The 24,671-nt window shown below is 36.7% G+C and overlaps 1 protein-coding gene across 4 annotated transcripts in view; it reads right to left on the bottom strand.

The window, feature by feature from the left end:
- SMAP1 (small ArfGAP 1) overlaps positions 1-24,671 on the bottom strand; it is a 243,339-nt gene that overhangs the window by 85,436 nt on the left and 133,232 nt on the right. For all 4 annotated transcript variants that reach the window (XM_077162201.1, XM_077162202.1, XM_077162204.1 and 1 more), the window contains one exon: positions 18,858-18,938. In XM_077162201.1, the coding sequence (XP_077018316.1) occupies positions 18,858-18,938 (81 nt within the window). The remainder of the gene's footprint in view (positions 1-18,857; positions 18,939-24,671) is intronic.

Below are 24,671 nucleotides of genomic sequence, written 5' to 3'. Positions count from 1 at the left end.
GCCCTGCCCAACTCATGAAACCTGTGCGACGCCCCACACATGCACACACGCACCTGCACTCCATAACCCCACACCAGTGTCCCGCTCACCCCACGCCAACACCCCTGACCCTCACCCAGGCCCCCTGTGCCCCGATACCCATGACCACCATGCTCCATGCATAGAGCTGCAACCTGTTGGAACCCAGGACTCCGCATAACTGCACAGGCCCCCGATCCATGTAACCAGTCCTGAACCCTGCCACTGTGCGCTAAGGTCTGCCTGAGCTTCACTCTACCCCCACAGCCTAAGTATCATTCCTGCCACAATGTCACACCCCCTGACCCACGCTCCCAGGCACCAGTGCAATGTGCCTAAACCTGTGCCAGAACCCACCAACACACAGCTGTGTCCTGCCCACAACTAGCGTCCCTCCACACACCCATCACACAATTACAAAACTTTAGACTACTGAAGGAAATCAACTTCGAAAGTAACTCTATCAAGATAATCACATGCCTCGAAGGCAACAGAAAATCACAAAGGATAGCAAGATGCAGGTAGATATAGCCCAGTCTAATGATCAAACTAAAACACAGGAGGAGACACAGACTTTGGAACAACTAATCTAGATGTTCAGAAAACTCTACTAAATAAACTAAACAGTTTGGCTAATGACATAAAGGAAATCAAGAAGACATCAGAAGAACATAAAGAAGAATCTGAAAGAATAAATAGAAAAATAGCAAATATCACAGAGACTAAAGAAGCTGTACATCAAATCAAAAGCACACTAAAAAAATTTTTTTAAATAAAATAAAATAAAAAGTATAGGGCACAGCAGGGATGGAGGGCTCCGAGGAGCACAGTAAGTTCTAGCTCTTGTCACCTATTATTAAAATATATTGAATCCCTGGACTTCCGGAGAAGATGGCGGCTTAGTAAGACGCGCGGGTCTTAGTTCCTCCTCCAAAAAAGCAACTAAAGAAACAGAAACAATACGAAACAGCTCCCGGAGCCACGACAGAGACCAAAAAGACAGCGTACCCCATTCTGGAACGGCTGAACGGGCAGGGAGAATCCGCTGCGGTGAGATACCCGAGGGGCGCGCGTTTTCCCAGCCGGGGCGGCTGGCGACTGGGGTCCCCTCCACGCACGTGGCTCCCCGGTCTGACTGGGAACGTTGGATAGCGGGGCCCTCCCACCACGCTTGGCATCTCGGGCCAGCTGGGCAATTTGGACCGGCACTCCCCCAAGCCGCGGCGGCCGGCGACCCCCCCCTCCACGCGCAGTTTCCCGGGCCGACTGCGAGATTCAGATTGGCAAGTTAAAGGAGCCACAGCATCTTTTACTGGTGGGCCTCGCAGACAGACAAGCGCCATGAGCGCCACCTACTGGACAGGAAAAGAAAACAGAGCCCAGAGATTTCACAGAAAAACCTTTCAACCAGCCGGGTCCCACACCCAGGGAAATCTGATCAAATGCCCAGACACCAGCAGAAAATAATGGATGATGCTCGGAAAATTGAAGATATGGCCCAGTCAAAGGAACAAACCAATAGTTCAAATGAGATACAGGAGCTGAGACAACTAATGCTGAATATACGAACAGAAATGGAAAAACTCTTCAAAAACCAAATCAATAAATTGAGGGAGGACATGAAGAAGACATGGGCTGAACAAAAAGAAGAAATAGAAAATCTGAAAAAACAAATCACAGAACTTATGGGAGTGAAGGACAAAGAAGAAAAAATGGAAAAAACAATGGATACCTACAATGGTAGATCTAAAGAGACAGAAGCTACAATTAGTGAACTGGAGGATGGAACATCTGAATTCCAAAAAGAAACAGAAACTATAGGGAAAAGAATGGAAAAACTTGAGCAGGGGATCAGGGAACTGAATGACAATATGAAGCGCACAAATATACGTGTTGTGGGTGTCCCAGAAGGAGAAGAGAAGGGAAAAGGAGGAGAAAAACTAATGGAAGAAATTATCACTGAAAATTGCCCAACTCTGATGAAAGGCCTAAATTTACAGATCCAAGAAGTGCGGCGCACCCCAAAGAGAATAGACCCAAATAGGCGTTCTCCAAGACACTTACTAGTTAGAATGTCAGAGGTCAAAGAGAAAGAGAGGATCTTGAAAGCAGCGAGAGAGAAGCAATCCATCACATACAAGGGAAACCCAATAAGACTATGTGTAGATTTCTCAGCAGAAACCATGGAAGCTAGAAGACAGTGGGATGATATATTTAAATTACTAAAAGAGAAAAACTGCCAACCAAGACTTCTATATCCAGCAAAATTGTCCTTCAAAAATGAAGGAGAAATTAAAACATTTATAGACAAAAAGTCACTGAGAGAATTTGTGACCAAGAGACCAGCTCTGCAAGAAATATTAAAGGGAGCACTAGAGTCAGATACGAAAAGACAGAAGAGAGAGGTATGGAGTAAAGTGTAGAAAGATGGAAAATCAGATATGATATATATAATACAAAAGCCAAAATGATAGAGGAAAATATTATCCAAACAGTAATAACACTAAAACTTAATGGACTGAATTTCCCAATCAAAAGACATAGAATGGCAGAATGGATTACGACCCAGCAATACCACTGCTAGGTATCTACTCAAAGGACTTAAGGGCAAAGACACAGACGGACATTTGCACACCAGTATTTACAGCAGCATTATCTACAATGGCAAAGAGATGGAAACAGCCAAAATGTCCATCAACAGACGAGTGGCTAAACTAACTGTGGCGTATACCTACGATGGAATATTATGCAGCTTTAAGACAGACTAAACTTATGAAGCATGTAATAACATGGATGGACTTAGAGAACATTATGCTGAGTGAGTCTAGCCAAAAACTAAAGGACAAATACTGTATAGTCCCACTGATGTGAACCGACATTCGAGAATCAGCTTGGAATATATCATTGGTAACAGAGACCAGCAGGAGTTAGAAACAGAGTAAGATAATGGGTAATTGGAGCTGAAGGGATACAGACTGTGCAACAGGACTAGATACAAAAACTCAAAAATGGACAGCACAATAATACCTAAGTGTAATGTAACTATGTTGGAACACTGAATGAAGCTGCACCTGAAATACAGTTTTTTGTTTGTTTGGTTGTTTGTTTGTATCTTTTGTTTTTGTTTTTTTTCTTTTCCTTTTTATATATATATATTTTTTTATTAGTATTATTATTTTAATTCTCTTCTCTATATTAACATTCTATGTCTTTTTCTGCTGTTTTGCTAGTTCTTTTCCTAAATCGATGCAAATGTACTAAGAAATGATGATCATACATCTATGTGATGATACTAAGAATTACTGAGTGCATGTGTAGAATGGAATGATTTCTAAATGTTGTGTTAATTTCTTTTCTTTTTTTGATTAATAAAAAAAATTTTAAAAATAAAAATAAAAAGTATACTAGGGTCAGATATGAACAGATTTGAAGAGGCAGAAAAAAGGATAAGCAAACTAGAGGACAGGACAATTTATTTCAAACGCACAAAACAACAAATGACAAAAAAGATGGAAAATTTGAATTGGATCTCAGGGAAATGAGGAAAATATGAGAAATATAGATCTTCCAAAGGAGAAGAGAAAAGGGCAAGGAAGAATAGTTGAGGAGATAACAGGGAAAAACTTCCCAACCCTTAAAAAGACAAAACTATACAAATCAAACAAGCCCAAAGAACTCCACATAGAATAAATCCAAATAAGCCTACTCCAAGACACATATTAATCAGTCTGTCAAAAGTTGAAGAGAAGCAGAAAATCCTGAAAGCGGCAAGAGAGAAGTGTTTGACTACATACAAGGGAAACCACTTAAGACCTAACTTCGGACAACTCAACTTTCTGAAAAAGAAAGTTAGGAGATGGAGGTCTAGAGGAGGGCACAGAATTGAAGAGTGCCAGTAAGGGTAACTTAGAGGATAAAAAGCCAAAGAGGGAAAAGAATATTTAGATCTGATAACTAAAATGCAAACAATAAGATATAGATTCGAGAAATGCTTTACAGTAGGAACTTTGAATGTTATTGGACTAAACTCACCAATTAAAAGATACAGGTTGGCAGAATGGATTAAGAAATATGATCCAGCTCTATGCTGCTTACAAAAGACTTATCTTAGACCCAAGGATACAAATAAGTTGAAAGTATAGGATGTTCCTGTGAGGTCGGGGGAATGGGGAAGGGCACAGCAAATGGAGTTGTGGAGGCTGTGTCGCTGCCCCTCCCAATCTGACTTCTGGAACTAATGAAATGCCCCTTCCAGATGTCACCTGACCTCCATCCTTAAAAGCTGCCCGCACTGAAGCCCACGTGCGCACTCACCTCTCTCCATCTTGGGTTTGGTGAGTTCTGCCCGGGAGCGCAGAAATACCCCCCCACACACACTTTAAATTTCCTAGTCTACCTTCCTTCTTTCTCACCCTTTGCCTCCTAAACCTTTCAGTTCCATGCAAGCTGTAACCAGAAGAAACCAAATAGACTTTATGTGTAAAGAAGTCATAAAAGACATTACATACTAATAAAAGAGACAATGCAGCAAGAAGATATAACAACCATAAATGTCTACGCTCACAATTAAAGAGCTATAACATACATGAGGCAAACATCGGCAAACTGATGGGAACAAAAGATGTCTCAACAATAATAGTGGGAGACTTTCATACACCATACCCCTTTATAGAAAGTTCTTTTCTGGTTGTTCACCAGGCAGAGGATCAACAAGGAAATGGAGAACTCAAATAATTTGATAAATGAATTAAACCTAACAGACACATATAGATTGTTAAACCACAAACCACCCAGTATATACATCTTTCTCTAGTGTTCATGGAACATTCCCCAGGACAGTTCATATGCTAGGGGCACAAAACATTGTACTAGAAGTTCTAGCTAGAGAAATCAGGCAGAAAAAAGAAATAAAATGCATCCAAATTGGAAAAGAAGTGAAACCTTGATTATTTGCAGATGACATACTATGGTTGGAAAATCCTAACAGAAATCTACGACAAAACTTCTTGAGCTAATAAACAAATTCAGCAAGGTGGCGGGATATAAGAATAATGTACAAAAATCAGTAATGTTTCTATACATAAGTAATGACCTAACCGAGGAGTCAATTAAGGAAAATATCCCATTTAAGATAGCAAATAAAAGAAGCAAGTATCTAGGAATAAACTTAACTAGGGATGTAAAGGATCTGTATACACAAAAAAATGACATAATATTGCTAGAAGAAATCAAAGAATACCTAGATAGAAAGGCATTCACAGCTCATGGATAGGAAGATTAAATGTAGTCAAAATGTCAATTCTATGAAGCTGATCTGGATAGGATATATCAGAAGACTAGGTAAAGGATGATATTCTCCATATTTTAAAACTTTAACTTCTGTGTGAGACTAAAGAGAGATGTTTACATGGCACAAAATTTGTATTTTGTGCATTTCCTAATTTAACTTGTATGATCAATTTAGTTGACTACCACTAAGCACACAGACTCTTGAACAGTGTGAGACTCTGTTGGCTTGTCCAGGTTAATGTGATGACACGATAAATCCCACAGTGTTTGGGCAGTGAATAATGAAGTATTTGCAAAGTCCCCTTGGGTGAATGGGGAGAAAGGAGGAAATATTCACCCTCCCTATTTGGAGAATTTCTGATATCCTTGCAAGCAGTGAGGAAAATGAAATCAATAGGCTGAGCCCTCAATCTTGGGGTTCGCCCCTCTGAAATTTATTCCTGCAAAGGACAGGCTAAGCCTACTTAAAATCTGGCCTAAGAGTCACCCCCCAGAGAACCTCTCTTTGTGCTCAGATGTGGTCGCTCTCTCTAAGCCAACTCAGCAGGTAAACTCACTGCCCTTCCTCCTATAGGTGACATGACTCCCAGGGGTGTAAAGCTCCCCGACAATGGGACCCAGCATCAAGAGACTGAGAAACTTTTCTTGACCAAAAATGGGAAGAGAAAAATGAGAAAAAATAATACCTCAGTGGCTGAGAGATTTTAAGCAGAGTCAAGAGATTATCCTGGAGGTTATTCACATGCATTAATAGATATCCCTTTTTAGGTTATGGTGTTATTGGAGTGGCTAGAGGTAAGTACCTGAAACTATTGAGCTATGTTCCTGTAGCCTAGATTCTTGAAGACTATTGTATAACGATACAGCTTTTACAATGTGACTGTGAAAACCTTGTGTGTCTAATCTCCTTTTGTTCAGGGTATAGACAGATGGAAACAATCCAAGTGTCAATGAGAAGGAGGGGTAAGGTGTATGGTATGTATGAGTTTTTCTTTTTATATTCTTTTCTGGAGTGATGCAAATGCTCTAAAAAAATGATCATGGTGATGAATACACAACTATGTGATGATATAGTGAGCCACTGATTGTACAACAAGTATAGAATGTATGTGTGTGAAGAGTTCTCAATCAAAAAAAAAAAAAGATGTCAATTCTACCCAAATTGATCTATAGATTCAATGCAATATCATTCAAAATTCCAACATCCCACTTTGAAAACTTGGAAAAGCTAGTTACTAAATCCATTTGGAAGGGAAAGAGATCTTGAGTAATTCAAATTACCCTAAAAAAGAAGACCGAAGTGAGAAGATTAATACTTCCTGATTTCAAAGCTATTATAAAGCTACAGTGTTCAAAACAGCATGGTACTGGCACAAAGAGAGATGTACTGGCCAATGGAATTGAATGGAGAACACAGAAACAGACCACCAAATCTATGGTCAGCTGATCTTTGAGAAGGCCCCCAAATTCACTGCACTGGGACAAAACAGTCTTTTCAATAAATGGGTATGGGAGTACTGACCAAAAGAATTAAACAGGGAAGAAAAAAAAAAAAGAATGAAAGAAGACTTTTACCTAACACCCTATACAAAGATTAACTCAAGTGGAACAAAGACCTAAATATCAGGAACCAGTACTATAAAAGTCCTAGAAGAAAATACAGAGAAACATCTTCAAGACCTAGTAATAGGCGGTAGCTTCCTAAACTGTACACCAAAAGCACAAGTAATGAAAGAAAAAAATAGATAAATGTGAACTCTTCAAAATCAAATGCTTTTGTGCCTCAAAAGACTTTGTCAAAAAGGTGACGAGGCAGCCAATTCAATGGGAGAAAATATTTAGAAATCACATATTGGATAAATGTTGGATATTTTGAATACATGAAGAAATCATACTATTCAACAACAAAAGAAGAAACAACCCAATTATAAAATAGGCTAAAGACATAAACAGACATTTTTCCAAAGAACAAATACAAATGACTAAAAAAGCACATGAAGAGATGCTCATTTTCATTAGCTATAAGGGAAATGCAAATCAAGACGACAATGAGTCACCACCTTACACCTATAGAACCACTGTTATTAAACAAGAAATCACAAATGTTGGAGAGCATGTGGAGAGATTGGTATACATGCACTACTACTGGGAATGTATAATGGTACAGCCACTATGGAAGATAGCCTGACAGTTCCTTAGAAAACTAAATATCAAGTTGCCCTACAACCCAGCAATACCACTACCTAGTATATACCCAGAAGAATCGAAAGCAGTGACACAAACAGACATTTGCACACTGATGTTCATGGCAGCATTATTCACAATTGCCAAAAGATGGAAACAATCCAAGTGTCCATTAACGGACAAGCAGATAAACAAAATGCGGTATATACACATGGCGGAATATTATGCAGCAATAAGATGAAATGACATCCTGAAGTACATGACAAGATAGATGAACCTTGAGGACATAATGCTGAGTGAAATAAGCCAGATGCAAAAGGACACTGCATGATTTCACTTTTATGACCACGGAAAAGGTAAAGTGAAAAGCTTATAACATAGAATAAAAGGCACTTGGAGATACACAGAATCTAGGCATGGATGAACAGTTAGCTATTGAGGTTGAACTTAAGTATCAGGGAATGGAGAGAAGTGAAGGCAGTTCATTAGCAGGTACATAAGTAATACTGCCATATTGAAGGTGAACATGACTGAAACGGGTTGTATAGAGCCACGTATCACCCCAATTAACACAAGTTCTTGCATGAACTATTACAAAGGTATGACTCTTTAAATAAAGAGTTTATAATATCAAGGTATAGGAGGTATTCTAGTTTGCTAGCTGCCGGAATGCAATATACCAGTAACAGAATGGCTTTGAAAAAGGGGGATTTAATCAGATGCTAGTTTACAGTTTCAAGGCCGAGAAAATGTTCCAATTAAAACAAGCCTATAGAAATGTCCAATCTAAGGCATCCAGGGAAAGATACCTTGGTTCAAGAAGGCCAATGAAGTTCAGGGTCTCTCTCTCAAGTGAGAAGGCATATGGCAAACACAGTCAGGGTTCTTCTCTCATCTGGAAGGGCATATGGCGAACATGGCATCATCTGCTAGCTCCTTCTCCTGGCTTCCTGTTTGATGAAGCTCCCCAGGAGACATTTTCCTTCTTCATCTCCAAAGGTCACTGGCTGGTGGACTCTGCTTTCCATGGCTATGTCTTTCTGCTCTGCTTTCTGAATCTCTTTCATTCTCCAAAATGTTTCTTCTTTCATAGGACTCCAGAAACTTATTAAGACCCACCCTAATAGGTGGAGACATGTCGTCACCTAATCCAGCTTAACAATCACTCTTGATTAAATCACATCTCCAGGGAGATGATCTGATTAGTTTCAAACATACAATATTGGATAGGGATTATTCTACCTTTACAAAATGGCATTTTGATTAAAACATGGCTTTTCTAGGGGACATACATCCTTTCAAACCAGCACAAGGGAAAACTACTTTGGCATGCTATGGGCTATGCTTAACAGTCCTGAAACCCAAGGAAGCCAGCCTCTCCAGAACATCAACTAATTCTATCCCTCTATCCCATATCATCGACAACCCCTTATGACTCAAAAAAATTAGAATGGGCATAGCCCAAATACCCCTAAAAAAAAGATCAAAGGGGAAAGTGGAAGTTATAACAGAGAAGATAGGATTTAACACATGAATATGATTGCTAAATCATTATAAAGATATTTCATTTAGTCTCCAGGGTCTTGTAGCAGGTAAAAGTAACAAACCTAAAATTGTGGATTTATAACCCATAGCAAACTCTGAAATTTGTTCTACAACTAATTGTTGTGATGTGCTTTGAAATATGTTACTTTTTTGTATATATGTTATTTATCACAAAGGAAAAAAGAGGAAAAAACTTGGTGATCTTTTTTTATAAATTAAGTTTTATTGAAACACATTCATCTACTGCTTCTATGAAACAAGAACAGATTTGAGTAGTTGCAATAGATACCTTATGGTCCACAGGCTTAAAGCATTTACTATCTGGCTTTTTAACAGAAAAGTTTTGTTGACCCCTACATTAAAGAATTCTTAATATAAATTCAACAGTTTCAAAACTTAATACATAATAAGTATATATATAACAAGTTGTAATAATAAGCAATATAACCAAAAACAGATTAGTAATCACCTTAAAACAGTTAAATTTTTTCCCAGTAAGAAATCAACTGTATCCATTTTTCCTATTTGATATGCATTTTTAGAAAATGAAACTATAAAACTTGGAAACTCTCCAAAGAAAAATTAAGATCTTATGATTTAAACTGCAAAATGACTCATATACATTTCTTTAATAAAATATTCCTCATTTACATAAAAACATTGAGATTATTGGCTACTTGTGAGATAGCCCAGCAGATAAATATAAAACTAAGTGAGGGGATGAAAGGGTAGTTCAGCAGTAGAATTAGTGCCTGCCATGCGGCAGTCCAGGGTTTGATTCTCAGTCCGCCCACTTCCCAAAAAACAAGCAAAAACAAACCAACAAATTTCACACATGGAGCTGCAATAATGGGATGCTCACATGGAAAAATAATGAAATGTGATCCTGCTGTACACATTACTAAAAAAAAACTAAGTGAACAATTAGAAGTGTCAAGCATAAAACAGAAATGTTCTACAAAAGGTCATTCAACATAAAATTTTCCAGTTTATCTAAAGCACAAAAGAGAGCTATCTATTAAAATATCAAAATCACCTGCCCTAGTAGATTCTTAATTCATTAAATGTTTAAGTTTTGCCTTTCTTCCTTCTAGGAAAAAAAGCAAGCCTGATTCCTGATGATTCTATTGTAATAAACACTGTCAATACCAGAAAAATGTAAACATCACTGAGACTTAAGTAAAAACAAAATATAATTTAAAAATAAGTAGTAGACTGCTTAGGAAAAAAGTTTACTTACAGAAGGAAGAAGTCACTAACTAGAAGCTGAAAGATCAATAAAAGTTTTTAATTCACTGTTAGGACAGTATAGGATAAGGTTGCATATAAACACAGATTTTTTTTTTCAGGGAAACCTAGATAGTTCGCTAAAAAACTGATGTAGAATGTACTTTATCATGAAAGGAACCTAAATAAAACATGTCAAATAAACAACAATGACAACATACACAAAAAAACTGGACTGGAAACCAGCTGACCTGGATTTATATCTCAGAACCGCCATCATTTGTTAACAATAAGAAACGCCTTGCAATCCTTCTGGGATTTAGTTTAATTTCTTTATAAAATAAGGAATTTGGATTAAAGTAGTAAGGTTCGTTTCAACCCCAAAATTAGTATTTTTTAAGCAACTATTTATTAAGTCATTACTATGTTATCAAGACCCATACCAATAGCTTTGATTACTGGTAGAAATAAGTGGACTTAGAAAAGTATTCTAGAATAAATAATCCTACCAAACACTATTCCTTTAAAAGCAAAAATATATGCAAAAAAAAGAATACATGAGATGTGAGATACAATTTCATCTCTGCTGCCTAGCAAATAAATAAAATACTTATTTTTCCAAACCAGACTCCATAAACTCTCCAACGAGACTGGGTGAATCAGACAAATCATATATTTTCTCTGATCTGAGTTTCCTCATCTGTAATATGGCACCAACAACTACAAGCTGGTAGTTTTTGTGAGGGCTAAAGATAATATATGAGGTGTCAGTAATAAAACAAGATGCCTTCTATCATTGAGTCACAAGCTGTAAATATAAAGAGCAGTATAATCAGCCAGAATAAAGTTACAGAGATACTTCCAAACACGTAACTGAAAAAGGACCAATATCCTCCATTTGTATGTGTGTGTATACAGATTGCTATAAATAAATGGCAAAAAAGCAGGCAATCCAATAGAAAAATTGACAAAAGACCTGGTTCCAGACTCCAACAGAGGAAATCCAAAGGTTATTAACATGAAGAGGCACTCAGCCTTATGAATAATTAAGGCAATGGACATTAAAATATAATAATGAAACTGAGAAATCAGGATTTAAAGGATGATTTTGATTACTGAATCATTATATAGACATTCCTTTTTGCTTTCTGGTATACTGGAGCAGACAGGGAAATTCCTGAAATCTCTACATTGTAATCCAGCTGCCTTGGTCTCTGATAATGATTGTATAGCCCTTATCTTCTGACCCTGTGATTGTAAAATCCTTATCACTAACCTTGAGTCTTGTAATCACTAAAGACAGCCTCTAATGTTTACTAATGAAGGGTCTTGGGTCCCAGAACTAACTCATCCCAAGTCGAAAGTCATCTTGATAATCAAGACTAGATCTAACCAAAATGGGCCCTCCAGACATGTGCAGCAGCTTAGACTTTGACCTACAAGTCACCTATACCTCATTCAGCCATTTTCTTATACATGTTCTGTGACCAAGCATGCAATCAATCTGCGTATGCTCAATAATTAAATCACCTCTAATTACATCATCTGGGGTCACTACACTCGTTATCCTAAACCCTCCCCATCTTTTCTCCAATAAAACTGTCAGAATTATTGCAGTTAAGAGAGACAGATTTTGGACTGATAGGCCATCTGCTCTCCTACTATGCATATAGTAATAAACTCTCTCCCTCTGAAACCCTGGTGTCTCAAGAACTGATTACTGAGCATGTTAGGCAAAAGAATCCAGGGCCTTTGTCCAGTAACAATAAGGTATCATAACTGCTTTTGCTTGTTCCTGGAAGATAACCTCTTAATTTTTAGAATTTCTGGTGACAGACGTATCTTTTCATATTCATGCTGGGCTCTGGAGGACCCCTGAGAGTTTATGCTAATGCTAATGACTCAGGGTGGGGCCAGTCACACGAGAAAGACCAACCACATGATTATGGGGTTGGGGTTTTCAACCACATCACTATCAATCTGACCTCTGGGGAGGGCTGGGGGCTACAGATTTGGGTTCAGTGACATGGGCAGTGATTCTATCAACTATGCCTGCATGATGAAACCCCAATAAAAACTATGAATAACAACATTCAAGCAAGCTTCCTTAATGAGTGATACACATCAAAATGTGCAGGCAGGGTCATGCAACGACTCCAGAGAGAAAAGACATGGAAGCTTTCTGTTCAGAGTCCCCCTAAACCTCTCCCTATGCATCTCTTCCTCTGGTTTCTTATTGGCATGCATTTTGCTATAACAAAACCATAATTGTAAGTGTGGTAATTTCCTCAGTTCTGTGAGTCATTCTAGCCAATTATCAAACCTGGAGCAGTGGTAGAAATTCCTGAACTTTGGCTGATGTCTGAAATGAGGGCAGTCTTGGGATTGTCCTCTTAACCTGTAGAGTCTGACCTAACTCTAGGTAGTCAGAGGAAGAATTTATATTACAGTTGCTGTCAGAAGTTATAGCAATAACATACCCACCAGACTGCAAATATTAAAATCCCTGGCAAAACCATGTGTTGTAGAAAACACAGAGTAACTTTGCTGGTGAAAGCATATTTGATGTACACTTTGAAAAATAGTTTGGCATTATCCAGTAAATATAAATATACTCTATGACCCAATAATTTCACTCCTAAGGATATGTTTAAACAAATGCATGCCTAGATACATGTACAAAAACATTCGGAGGAGCACTATTTATAACAGCTAAAACCTGGACATAATCTAAATGTTCATCAACAGTGGACTGGATAAGTAAATTGAGGTACATTTATATAATAGAATATTATAAAATGAATAAACTATACCCACATATAACACAACTAAATGTTGAAAACAAAATATTTGTCAAAAAGTGAAACAAAATAGAATATTAGTGGTGTCATTTCATTCATGTTAAAAAAAAATAGAGAAAATTCAAACCAAATCTCTAAACCCTAATAATTACCCTAGTAACGATTTTAAAATTTCTTTGTAATCAAACAAGAAAATTGTGAGACAGTTCACTAACAGCTTCTAACTGCTGTATTCTAAAGAGAAAGTTATTAGGAGAATTAAGGCTGTTTAAGTCATAAGTTTATAATCAGCAATTTAATAAATCCTTTAAAAAAACTTAAAATATATAACTTCTAAATTTAATTTGGTGAAAGGTAAAAATTTAACTCAGTTACGCTATCATGAAAACAATGGCAAATTACAGTGACATTCAAAGAAACTGTAACTGAAAGGTATTTCAGGGAAATACGTCAAAGAATTCCACATGACAAGATAGTCTATAGTCTTCGGTATTTAATATATTTCTTAATAACAAATTACAGTTTATTAATCTTACCACATGATCTTTATTTGGAAGTTTATTTTGTTTAATTTTTTAAGCTTTTTTATTGTTAAAAGTAACAATATATATGTATACACACACACACACACACACACACAAAAGAAAAAAACAATGATTTTCAAAATATACTTCAACAAGTATTTACAGAACAGATTTCAGAGTCTGTCATGTGTTACCATTCCAATATTTCAGATCTTTCCTTCTAGCTGCTCCAAAACACTGGAGGCTAGAAGAAATATTCCTTTTTTGTGTGAAAAATAGTATATATACAAAAAAGCACTAAATTTCAAAGCACATCACAATTAGTCATAAAACTGATTCCAGAGTTTGGTATGAGTTAGAATTTCAATTTGAGGATTTTACTCCTAGCTGTAAGATACCGGAGATAAAAGAAATAACCGTATAATGATTCAGCAATCTTACTCATTTGTTAAACTCTACATCCTTTGTGTAACTCCACCATCACCTTTGACCTTTCTCCAACTCTTTGGGGGTATATGCTATGCCCATTCTAACTTTTTCATGTTGGAAAGGGCTGTTGATAATATGGGATGGGGGGATGGAAACAGTTGTTCTAGAGAGGATGGCTCCTCTGCATTTCTGGACATATCTGGTCCAGGGACCCATCTGGAGGTTGTAGGTTTTTGGAAAGTTACCCTAGTTCATGGAACCATTGCAGAATCTTATATAACATCCTAGGTGCTCTTTAGGATTGGCAGGAATGGTTGTGGTTGTGGTTTGGCAAGTTATGACAGGTACCAATGCCTAACTGAAGCTTGTGTAAGAGTACCTCCAGAGTAGCCTCTCGACTCTAAACTCTCTTAGTCACTTCATTTGTTATACTTATTTTCTCCCTTTTGGTTAGGATGGCATTGTTGATCACACAGTGCCAGGATCAGACTCGTCCCTGGGAGGCATCTCGCATGCCACCAGGGAAACTTTCACCTCTGGATGTCACATCCCACAGAGGAGGTAGGGCAATGATTTCACTTGCAGAGCTGGGCTCTCTCTTTTGAGAGAGAAAGACAGAGACTACATTCTGAGCAACAAAACAGGTCCTCCAAAAATAACTCTTAGGCATACGTATAGGTAGGCTAAGCTTCTCTGCTACATACATAAGCTTCACAAGAGAGAGCAAGCCTCAAGATAAAGGGCTTGGCATACTGATTTGGGTGACCTGAAAGTTTTGACACAGTATCAGGGGTTTCCCCGGTGTTAAAGTTTAATAGTTCTATATATTTTCTCCCATCCCTCAAGGACTATGTCAATACTTACTGATCATCTGCTTAATATATTCTGGGATGTTTATAAGCTATACAGGATTAAAGGCCCTCATTTTTATTCTGGGCTCCCTCTTTTTGGATCCACATGACCTATGAATCAAGGCACTAGTAAGAACTATGAGATGAAAAACATAAACAAATTAATCTACATGTATATATCCTAAGCACCTACTACATGAGAGAAACTGTTAGAAACTAAAAAATCTAAGAGCCCCCATCTGATTGATGTCACAATCTCAGGAAATAAAATATTTACACATCTATGTTAGATAAAGAAACTGATCTAACAATACATAAACAATAATACAGGGTAGTAAGTAAGAAAATAAACATATGGCAATGTCACCAGAATTTTGAGGACGGGAGAAAATGTAAACAGTTGGGATGTTTAGAGGGGCTTCATAGAAAAGACAGAATGAGTAAGCTTTAGGTAAGAGATGGGAAAACTGAAAAATTGGCAAAGAAACAGTGAGAAGTGAGATGAAAGGTGTATTTAGGTGACAGTGGAGAAGTACAACTGGTGGGAAAATGCAGGAAAGGCAGGGGAAAGGTCAAATGGTGAGTGGCTCTAACTGTTGGACTAAAGACCGGGGCATCCTGAGATACTTAGTATACCTTTAGGTTTGAAGGCTTATCTGTAACTTGAGAGCTCCAATAAATGACAGAGAAAAACCAGTATACACTTCCAATGGACCCTTTAAAAGGATGTACTTTATAGTATATAATTTACACCTCAGTAAATCTGATTGTTTTTAACTTATTTTTTAATATCCCCCTTTTGGTCAAGGTGGTTTTCTCAATCCCTTGATGATGAGTCCCAGCTCATTCTAGGATTTCTGTCCCACATTGCCAGGGAAGTTTACACCCTAGGAGTCATGCCCCACGTAGAGAGGGGAAGGGTGGTGAGTTTGCTCGCCATGTTGGCTGAGAGAGAGAGACCACAACTGAGCAACAAAAGAGGTTATCTGAGGGGTGAAACTTGGGCCTAATTTTAAGTAGGCTTAGTCTATTCTTTGCAGGGATAAATTTCATATGAACAAACTCAAGATTGAGGGCTTGGCCTACTGATCTGGTTGTTCCCAGGAATTCTTCAAATGGGGAAGCTGAATTTTCCCCCTTTCTCACAGTTCCCCCAAAGGGACTTTGCAATACTTTTTCACTCACTTTTCAAATCAATCATCTATCTTTCCTTCTGGTTTCATTTGTGCCCCCAGCCCTCCTCCATCATTCTCACATTCAGCTTCATTCAGTGTACTAACATTATTATGCTACAATTAGGCAGTATCGTGTTATCCATTTCTGAATTTTTACAACTCTGTTGCACAATCTGTATCTCTTCAGCTCCAATTACACAAAATCTACCCTATTTCTGGCCCTGATGGCCTCTGTTCTTACCCGAAATTCTCCAAGTTCATTAATTAATGTTAGTTCTTTTGTCCTATTCTTTCTGGCTACTCTCACTCAGCATAATGTCCTCAAGGTTCATGAATGTTGTTACATGCTTCACGACTTTATTCTCTCTCATAGCTGTGTAATATTCCATCATATGTATATACTACAGCTTGTTTAGCCACTCGACTGTTGATGGACATTTAAGCTATTTCCATCTCTTGGCAACTGTAAATAATGCTGCTATAAATATTGGTGTGCAAATGTCCATTTGTGTTCTTGCCCTCATGTCCTCTGAATAGATACCTAGCAATGGTATTGCCAGATATACGGCAATTCTAGACGTACCTTCCCGAGGAACTGCCAAACTGCCTTCCACAGAGGTTGTACCATTTGACATTCCCACCAACACTGGCTAAGTGTGCCTCTTTCTCCACATCCTCTTCAGCACTAGTTGTTTCCTGCTTTATTGATAATGGCCATTCTGGTGGGTGTGAGATGATATCTCATTGTGGTTTTGATTTGCATTTCCCTAATAGCCAATGAAGTTGAGCATTTTTTCATGTGCCTTTTGGCCATTTGTATTTCCTCTTCTGAGAAGTGTTTGTTTGTGTCTTTTGCCCATTTTGTAATTGGGGTGTCTGTCATTTTGTTGTTTGAGTGGAACAATCTCTATATATTCTGGATACCAGACCTTTATCTGATATATCATTTCCAAATATTGTCTCCCATTGTGTAGGCAGCCTTTTTACTTTCTTGACAAAGTTCTTTGATATACAAAAGTGTTTAATTTTAAGGCGTTCCCATTTATTTCTTTATTCAATGCTGGTGCTTTGGGTGTATGATCTAGGAAACCACTTCCTACTATAAGTTTTATAAGATATTTCCCTACATTTTCTTCTAAAAGTTTTATAGTCTTAGATTTAATGTTTAGGTCTTCAATCCATTTAAGTTCATTTTTGTATAGGGTGTGATATACAGATCCTCTTTCATTCTTTTGCATGCAGATATCCAGTTCTCTAGGCACCATTTATTGAAGAGACTGTTCTGTCCCAGGTGAGTGGGCTTGACTGCCTTATCAAAGATTAATTGTCCACAGATGAGAGGGTCTATATCTGAACACTCTATTCTATTCCACTGGTCAGCTTATCTATCTTTATGCAGTACCATGCTGTTTTGACCACCGAAGCTTCATACTATGCCTTAAAGTCAGGTAGTATAAGACCTCCGACTTCATTTTTCTTTCTCAAGATATTTTTAGCTATTTGGGGCACCCTGCTCTTCCAGATAAACTTGATTATTGGTTTTTCTATTTCTGCAAAGTAAACTTTGGGATTTTAATTGGTATTACATTGAATCTATAAACCAATTTGGGTAGAACTGACATCTTAACTATATTTAGTTTTCTAATCCATGAACACAGTATGCCCTTCCATTTATTTAGGTCTTCTGTGATTTCTTTTAGCAATTTCTTATAGTTTTCTTTGTATAGGTCTTTTACATCCTTAAATTTATTCCTAGATGTTTCATTCTTTTGTTGCAATTGTAAATGGAATTTTTTTCTTAATTCCCCCTCAGATTGCTTATTACTAGTTTATAGAAACACTACAAAATCTGATTTTTTAACATTTCAAAAACTAAAATCAAGAATGCTCCCTTTAACAAAAATTCCTTTATTATGTTTGTATAATGAAATGCATCCAAAGCCAAGCAACAAAAATTATTTAACCAACCCCTTCACAAAAGTCTAAGTGTTTTCCATTAATTGCACACTTTCGATTATTACATGGTATGTGAATATGTAATATATATCAATAAAAATTTTTTTTTTTAATCTAAGTGTTCTCCTTACCCCTTCTCATATCTATGTGACTGCCAAATTAGTTTTTCTTAAGTACCCTCCTGGATGAGGTGCATCACCTGTTTTAGAAACTTTGAAACTCCACCAAAAGAATAAACATCTCAACCTAGAAGTTAAGGTCTCCTACCACTATGGTCTTATTTTTCATTACTTTCTATATAGAGAGATATGCATTTCTTCAAACTGCACCATTCACTATTTTTCTAAGCTTATGTTCTCATTTTCCAGTTTTCATGCCGGTCCTCAGACTGTTCTCTCCAACTGATGTACTCCTGCCTGCCACTGTAATCCTATGTAAGCTTCAAAACTCAGCTCAAATACTAACCTTCATCATGAAGTCTTTTCTGAAGGCCTCTTTCAGGTATGATCTCTTCATTCTCTAAACTTTCACTGAAGTCTGATAATATCATTTTTATTCTGTCCCTTTTACTTTATTAACATGATAGTACACAGAAGCTGAAAGCATTATTTCTTATATCATTAATAAGAATATCTGCCCTTGAAGAATTCATATGGCCTACTCACAAATTTAAAACCTATTACAAATCATATAGGACAAACTAGCACATGCTTAGCACATGGTATTCACACAATAAATACTTGTTGCAAGAATGATTATTTGCATATTATGAACATTTGGAAAGTCATTAATACAAGCATAAACAAATAAAAAAGTTAATCTTTATAGATGCAAGGGAGAGTGGTGGTAGAATTTTACCTTTTCAGTTGTAAGAGGTTTTGCAGGCTTTTCTGGCTCCTTTTCTCTCTTTTTCTCTTCCTTCTTTTTTTCCTTTTCTTTCTAAAAAATAGTTCGAAGTTTTGACAGTTTACTTTTTTAAAAAGTTAACTCAAAAACATTTTTATTTTTTTTTTTTTTTTTTTTTTTTTAGAGAGAGGGAGGAAGGGAAGGAAAGAAAGAAAGAGAAGGAAGGAAGGATGGAAGGAAGGAAGGGAGGAAGAAAGGGAAACATCTTTAAACATTTTCTTATTTTTATTATATTTTGTTTGTTTGTTTGTTTTTTACATGGGCTGGGGCCGGGAATCGAACCGGGGTCCTCCGGCATGGCAGGCAAGCACTCTTGCCCGCTGAGCCACCGCGGCCCGCCAAAACATTTTTATTTTAATAGTTTGCATCACAATTTGAGAAAATGACAATGATGACAACATCCAGGTATACTGAAATATAAAAGTAAATAGAGCAAATTCATATTGTCACTTCGGTGACATGTTGTTGACACAATAAATATCTCTTCTTAAAAAAAAGATTAACTTTTTTTTATATGATACAATTCAGAACTTCTTGTATATTTTAGGGATTATTTTATATTTTTAGTTTTAAATAAATGAGACCTCCATTCAATAAATTATTACTAACTACATCCTTGCATAAGGTTAGATTTTCTAATAGCAACCATAATGCTGAATTCTGAATAAGGAGCAAAAGTTAATTAACTGACAGAACAAAATTATTTAAATATAGATGAAGAACAGATTATAAAAGGCCAAACATAAGGAAAAAATTTATAAAGTCACTTTTAATTTTTAAAAGTATTACCAATGATTTCAGTCCTTTATTACAGATATGTGTTTTAAATAATGGCAAATACTGGGGGGTGCAAGGGTAGTTCAATGATAGAATTCTTGCCTGCCACATGAGAGACCCAGTTCGATTCCTGGCCCATGCAATTCCCAAACAAATAAACAAATGAAAAACCAAACAAACAAAAAAATTCAACAAATGGTGCTGCAATAAGGAGATACTCACAAGAAAAAAGAATGAAATGTGACCCTCACCATACAGCACACAAAAATAATAACAATAATGGCAATTACAGTAATTTTCTGGGGGGGCGGAATGTTAAAGATAGTGCTTGAGGATCAGAGCCAGTTGACTAGTATATATAATCCTAATCCATGGCAGCTGAGGTAAAAATTATAATGGTACTATGACTTTCACAATTTTTACCCTGCCTATTTCCAAAAAGGATGAGACAGAATAAAATATTAAAAACTTAACTTTTAAAGGACCAGAAAAAAGAAAATTACAGATTAAATAAAGCATTTACACAGAAGAGATGACTAGAGACCTAGATTGGATGACTACTGCAACTGAGTACTGACCTAGACCTTATTTTTCTGGTAGCAAACAATAAAATATAAACTGATGAACCTAAGAAAAGAGAACATTATAACGACATAGAACTTAATCAAAATACCTAAAGGTTACATTTGCAACTTTGCCTTTAAAGTGGTGTTTGACACAATCCCTCTCAGAGTAGAATTTTTGTTGCTTACAAATCAGAAAGATAATATGTGCAATTTCTAAGCCATAACGTGGGAGAATCATTTGTCTAAAGTCCAAGTTATGAAGAAAAGCAGAGAAGTGATATTGGTAAAAGTCAGGATGTTGGTTTCCGCTAAGAAGAAGAGATAGGGTTATTTAAGAACAGGGAGAATAACATGGAGAGTATGGTGGTTTAAAGCTGCACGTACCCCAGAAAAACATTTTCTTAAATCTAAACCATTCCTGAATGTAAACCCATTATAAGTCAGACCTTTTGATGAGGCTACTTCAATTAAGGTGTTATGCACCTCACTGAAGATGGGACTTAATTCTATTACTGGAGTCCTATATAAATGGAAAGAATACAGAGAGAAAAAGAAAGTCATGGAAGCAATAAAACCCAAAAGAGAACGAAAAGACCAGCAGGTGCCACCACGTGTTTTATCATGTGGCAGGACCCAAGGATGGTCAGCAGCCAATCTTTGGGAAGAAAGCGTCACTTTGAGGGTGCCTTGATTTAGACATTCTCACTGCTGCATTCTGTAAACTAATAAATTCTCACTGTAAAATTCCCATTTTGTGGTATCTGCTTTGAACAGCCTAGCAAACTAAAACAGGAAGCTTGTGAAGTGAGGACAAGACTGAATTTCAATGTTGGTTATGTGGTATTCATTTTATATTTATTAAACTAGACATATTTTATGTATATTTCAGCAGTAAAAGGAAAGAATAAAAGGCATCAAAAAACTTAAAAAAAAAAAAAAAAAGAACTTACAAACTATTAAGCACTATCCAATATGAAACATTATAATTTTAGCATTTGTTGCTGGACATAAAATAGAAAAGGAAACCCTTGGTCCCGGTTCCAAATTCTAAAATGAATTCTTAGCAAAGATCTTTTAATTTGAGGACATGAAAAAGCAATGTCTTCAACTGCAAGTTTAAGAAGCAGAAAAATCCTAAAGCATGTCTCTTAATTTTTTATTAACCCTTTATAAGAAGCAAAAAGTGTAACAGTAACAAATCAGTGAAAGCCTTTGTATAAGGGGCAAATGCTAATAAATACTGTTGGTATATTTCTTCTTGGCTATAGAAGGAAACAAGGATAAAATTTCTAGAATCTGTATAAAAAAGACACTTCATATGTAAGGGTCCCTTACATATAAATATAAACTGTAGACTAAGGTGCTCTAAAACCACCCATTTTAAATAGTATTTTCTAGGAATAGGATAAAAGTCTACACAGGGTGGGCAACAGTGGTTCAGTAGCAGAGTTCCAGCCTGCCATGCCAGAGATCCAGGTTCAATTCCCGATGCCTACCTACGTTAAAAAAAAAAAAAAAAAAAAAAAAAAAGTCTACACAAAGTCGAGCTTTCTGAATGCTTGAACTGCTAAAAATAAGAGCAATCTATATGTTTTAACTATCAGATGAATAATCAAGCTGGCATCACACTATGAACATCAAGAATTCTAACATGGTTTAACACAAAGAGAAGACCATGTAGAAAAGTATATCCCTCAAAAAAAAATTTTTTTTTTTAAATCTGCTCAAGTGCTTGGACAAGGGAACTGTTGAGAGCCTCTGGACTTCATACTTCACATAAGGAAGTGTGACCTTTTAAGGATGCCTAGAAACATTACCTATTGGTGACAACCATTTCCCAAATCAAAACTTTCATTTTTAAAACACAACTTCCACTTATTAAGTGCTTCTTGTGGGCCAGGAACTGTAATAAATACTTTATTTTCTAATTAATCCTTACAATAATCCTTAGAAAAAAAACTGTCATTACTGTCATTTTATAAATGAAGAAACAGCATCTTAGGAAACTAACGACAAAGCAAAGCAGCTAATCAATGGTAACGCTGAAGGATTATGGAACCCAATCTCTCAAACCTCACTACTCACTGCCTCTCCAAAGGAGCCTTGCTATTATTGTTCTTCTTCTTTCTTGTAACAGCTACTAATTAATGAATGCTTACTATGTATCAGGCACTGTTTTGATTTATTTAACCCTCAAAACAACTTTATGAGGTCGATAACACTATCCCTACTTTATGAGTGAAGAATAAATGAGATGTGCAAAAATCCTTTATATATTACAAAATGTTTTCTAGGTATACATAAAATTCAGTGAGGAAATTTGTGTGATTGAACATTCTCACCAACACGGTGGGGATAAGTGCCCCATAACCTTTTAAAGCTATTAGTTATTTCTCAAGGAAGCCATTGTCATGTAAGGGGTGAAGGAGCTTGTTTTCCTAATCACTCTGACTGCTGGACACATATCAGATCATCAAAAATACATCAAATTACTCAGCTGTTTAATAGAGGGAGAGTATAATTTGACCTTTAACACTTGAATTTCAGCTGTCAAAATATGGTTGTCCTCTTTTGTGATTTGGGTAGTGGTATTATGACACAGGCTTTGAAGTAATATTAATAGCATAGGATCTAAACACAGATCATATATATAGTTTGATTCACAGATGACTTCCATCTTATAGAATCAAAAACTCCTGAAAGATCAAAGAGTGCTACGAGAACCTAAGCTATTATAAACTATTTTCTTGGCAAGAACAATATACAGCTGTGTTTGGTTTCATAAAATAGTAGTTTCAGAAACCTGGTTGCTATACCTACAAATGATGAAGTGAAATAGCAGACCTCCCATGCAAGAAAACTGGTGTAAATGTTCAAGTTCTATAAGATGGAGAGAAAAGTACTGATTGTATTCATTCCAATCAAATCTACTGAGTTAATCAGAATTTAATTAATGGTCTCCAAAATTTTTTATTAGGCACACCTATCTTAAAAAGTTTTGAGCATATCTATTCTACCATATGCATACATTTATTAGTAAAGTAGATATAACCTTGTATTATGCACATACATAAAAACAAATTTTAAATGATAAGGAAAAATAAGCATAAACAGACATTTGAAATGAGATGCCTTGGAGCACTTCATGGGCTACAGACACTGGACTTTGGAGCCCACTGCTTTTTGAGACAAGGAAGCAGGAACCAAAACGTTCAAAAGTTGTACCCACAGATTTCCACCCTCTTAGGAGAGAGAATTGCTTTCAGAACAAATTTTGAAACAGTCAACAAATTTTGAAACAGCTTTCACTTTTTCACAGCAAACCCTAGAGCACTTCTTTCCTAGGCCTGCCTGCTCACCTAAGCCACCCAGCACTTCAATCACCCAACTACGTCCATATTCTACCCTTCACTTCATACTCTAAAACTGTTCCCCAGAAACTCCCTTTGCTGTGCTAACTTTTATGTGCAAGTGTTTCCAGCTTTCCATCCTCATCACTCTCCCCTTATCACTCAACACACACACACTCTCTCTCTCCATCCAACTTTAAATTTATCTCCCTTTCCCTTTCTCTTCTCAAACCGGCTCTTCCTCCTCAATTGGTATCACTGAATGGCACTATCATCTACTCAGACAGATGCCGAAGTCAGAAATGGGAGTAATCAAGGATTCCCAAAGCATCTCTGCAATTCATTGATTACCAAGTCCCATGGATTCTACCTGCTTACAATTTCTCAAAACTACACTCTCCTTTGCACTTTCTCTTCCCCATTTTAGCACATGACTACATCCTTTTATTCCACAGATTTTCAACTGGTCATTCTCCATCAAGCCTTTTCTCAACCAGTCAGCACAGAGCTAATGGGGCAATGTTAGGACATGAAAATCTGATCCTGTCATACCTACTCCCCTTAAAACTCATCATTAAAGTAGTAGGCCCTTCAGAATGAAGATCAAATTCCTTCAGTGGGCTCACAAAGAAGGCTCTTTTCCTTCCTCTTTCACTATGCTACTCATGCTTCAGCCATACCATTCTATAAGCAACACCCTAAACATTCCATTTTGCCAGTATGCTTATTGGTAAGCTGCTTCCTCTGCTTGGAATTCCTCCTATTCCTTATATCTAATGCTTATTCAAAGTTTAAGATACATCAAAAGTATACCCCTATATTAATAGCAGCATAATGAATATACCTAAACTATAGTATACATTGTAATACAAACCTCTGTATAGTTATCTACATTAGACAGTAAGCTCTCTGAGGGCAAGGGCTATACATTATTTGTCTTTGTATCTCTCATGTTTAGCACACCATTTATCAAGGAATAGACAAAGAAAAACCATTAGTTGAAAGAATGCCTTAATTAATTCTTTAAGATCAATGTAACAAAAGAAAAAAGGTAAAGAGTTAAAGGAAGTTAA

Source organism: Tamandua tetradactyla, chromosome 5 (genome assembly GCF_023851605.1).
Source record: "Tamandua tetradactyla isolate mTamTet1 chromosome 5, mTamTet1.pri, whole genome shotgun sequence".
NCBI classification, from domain to species: Eukaryota; Metazoa; Chordata; class Mammalia; order Pilosa; family Myrmecophagidae; genus Tamandua; species Tamandua tetradactyla.
The sequence above is the reverse complement of the archived record's forward strand: the minus strand, read 5'-3'. Positions and strand labels throughout refer to the sequence as shown.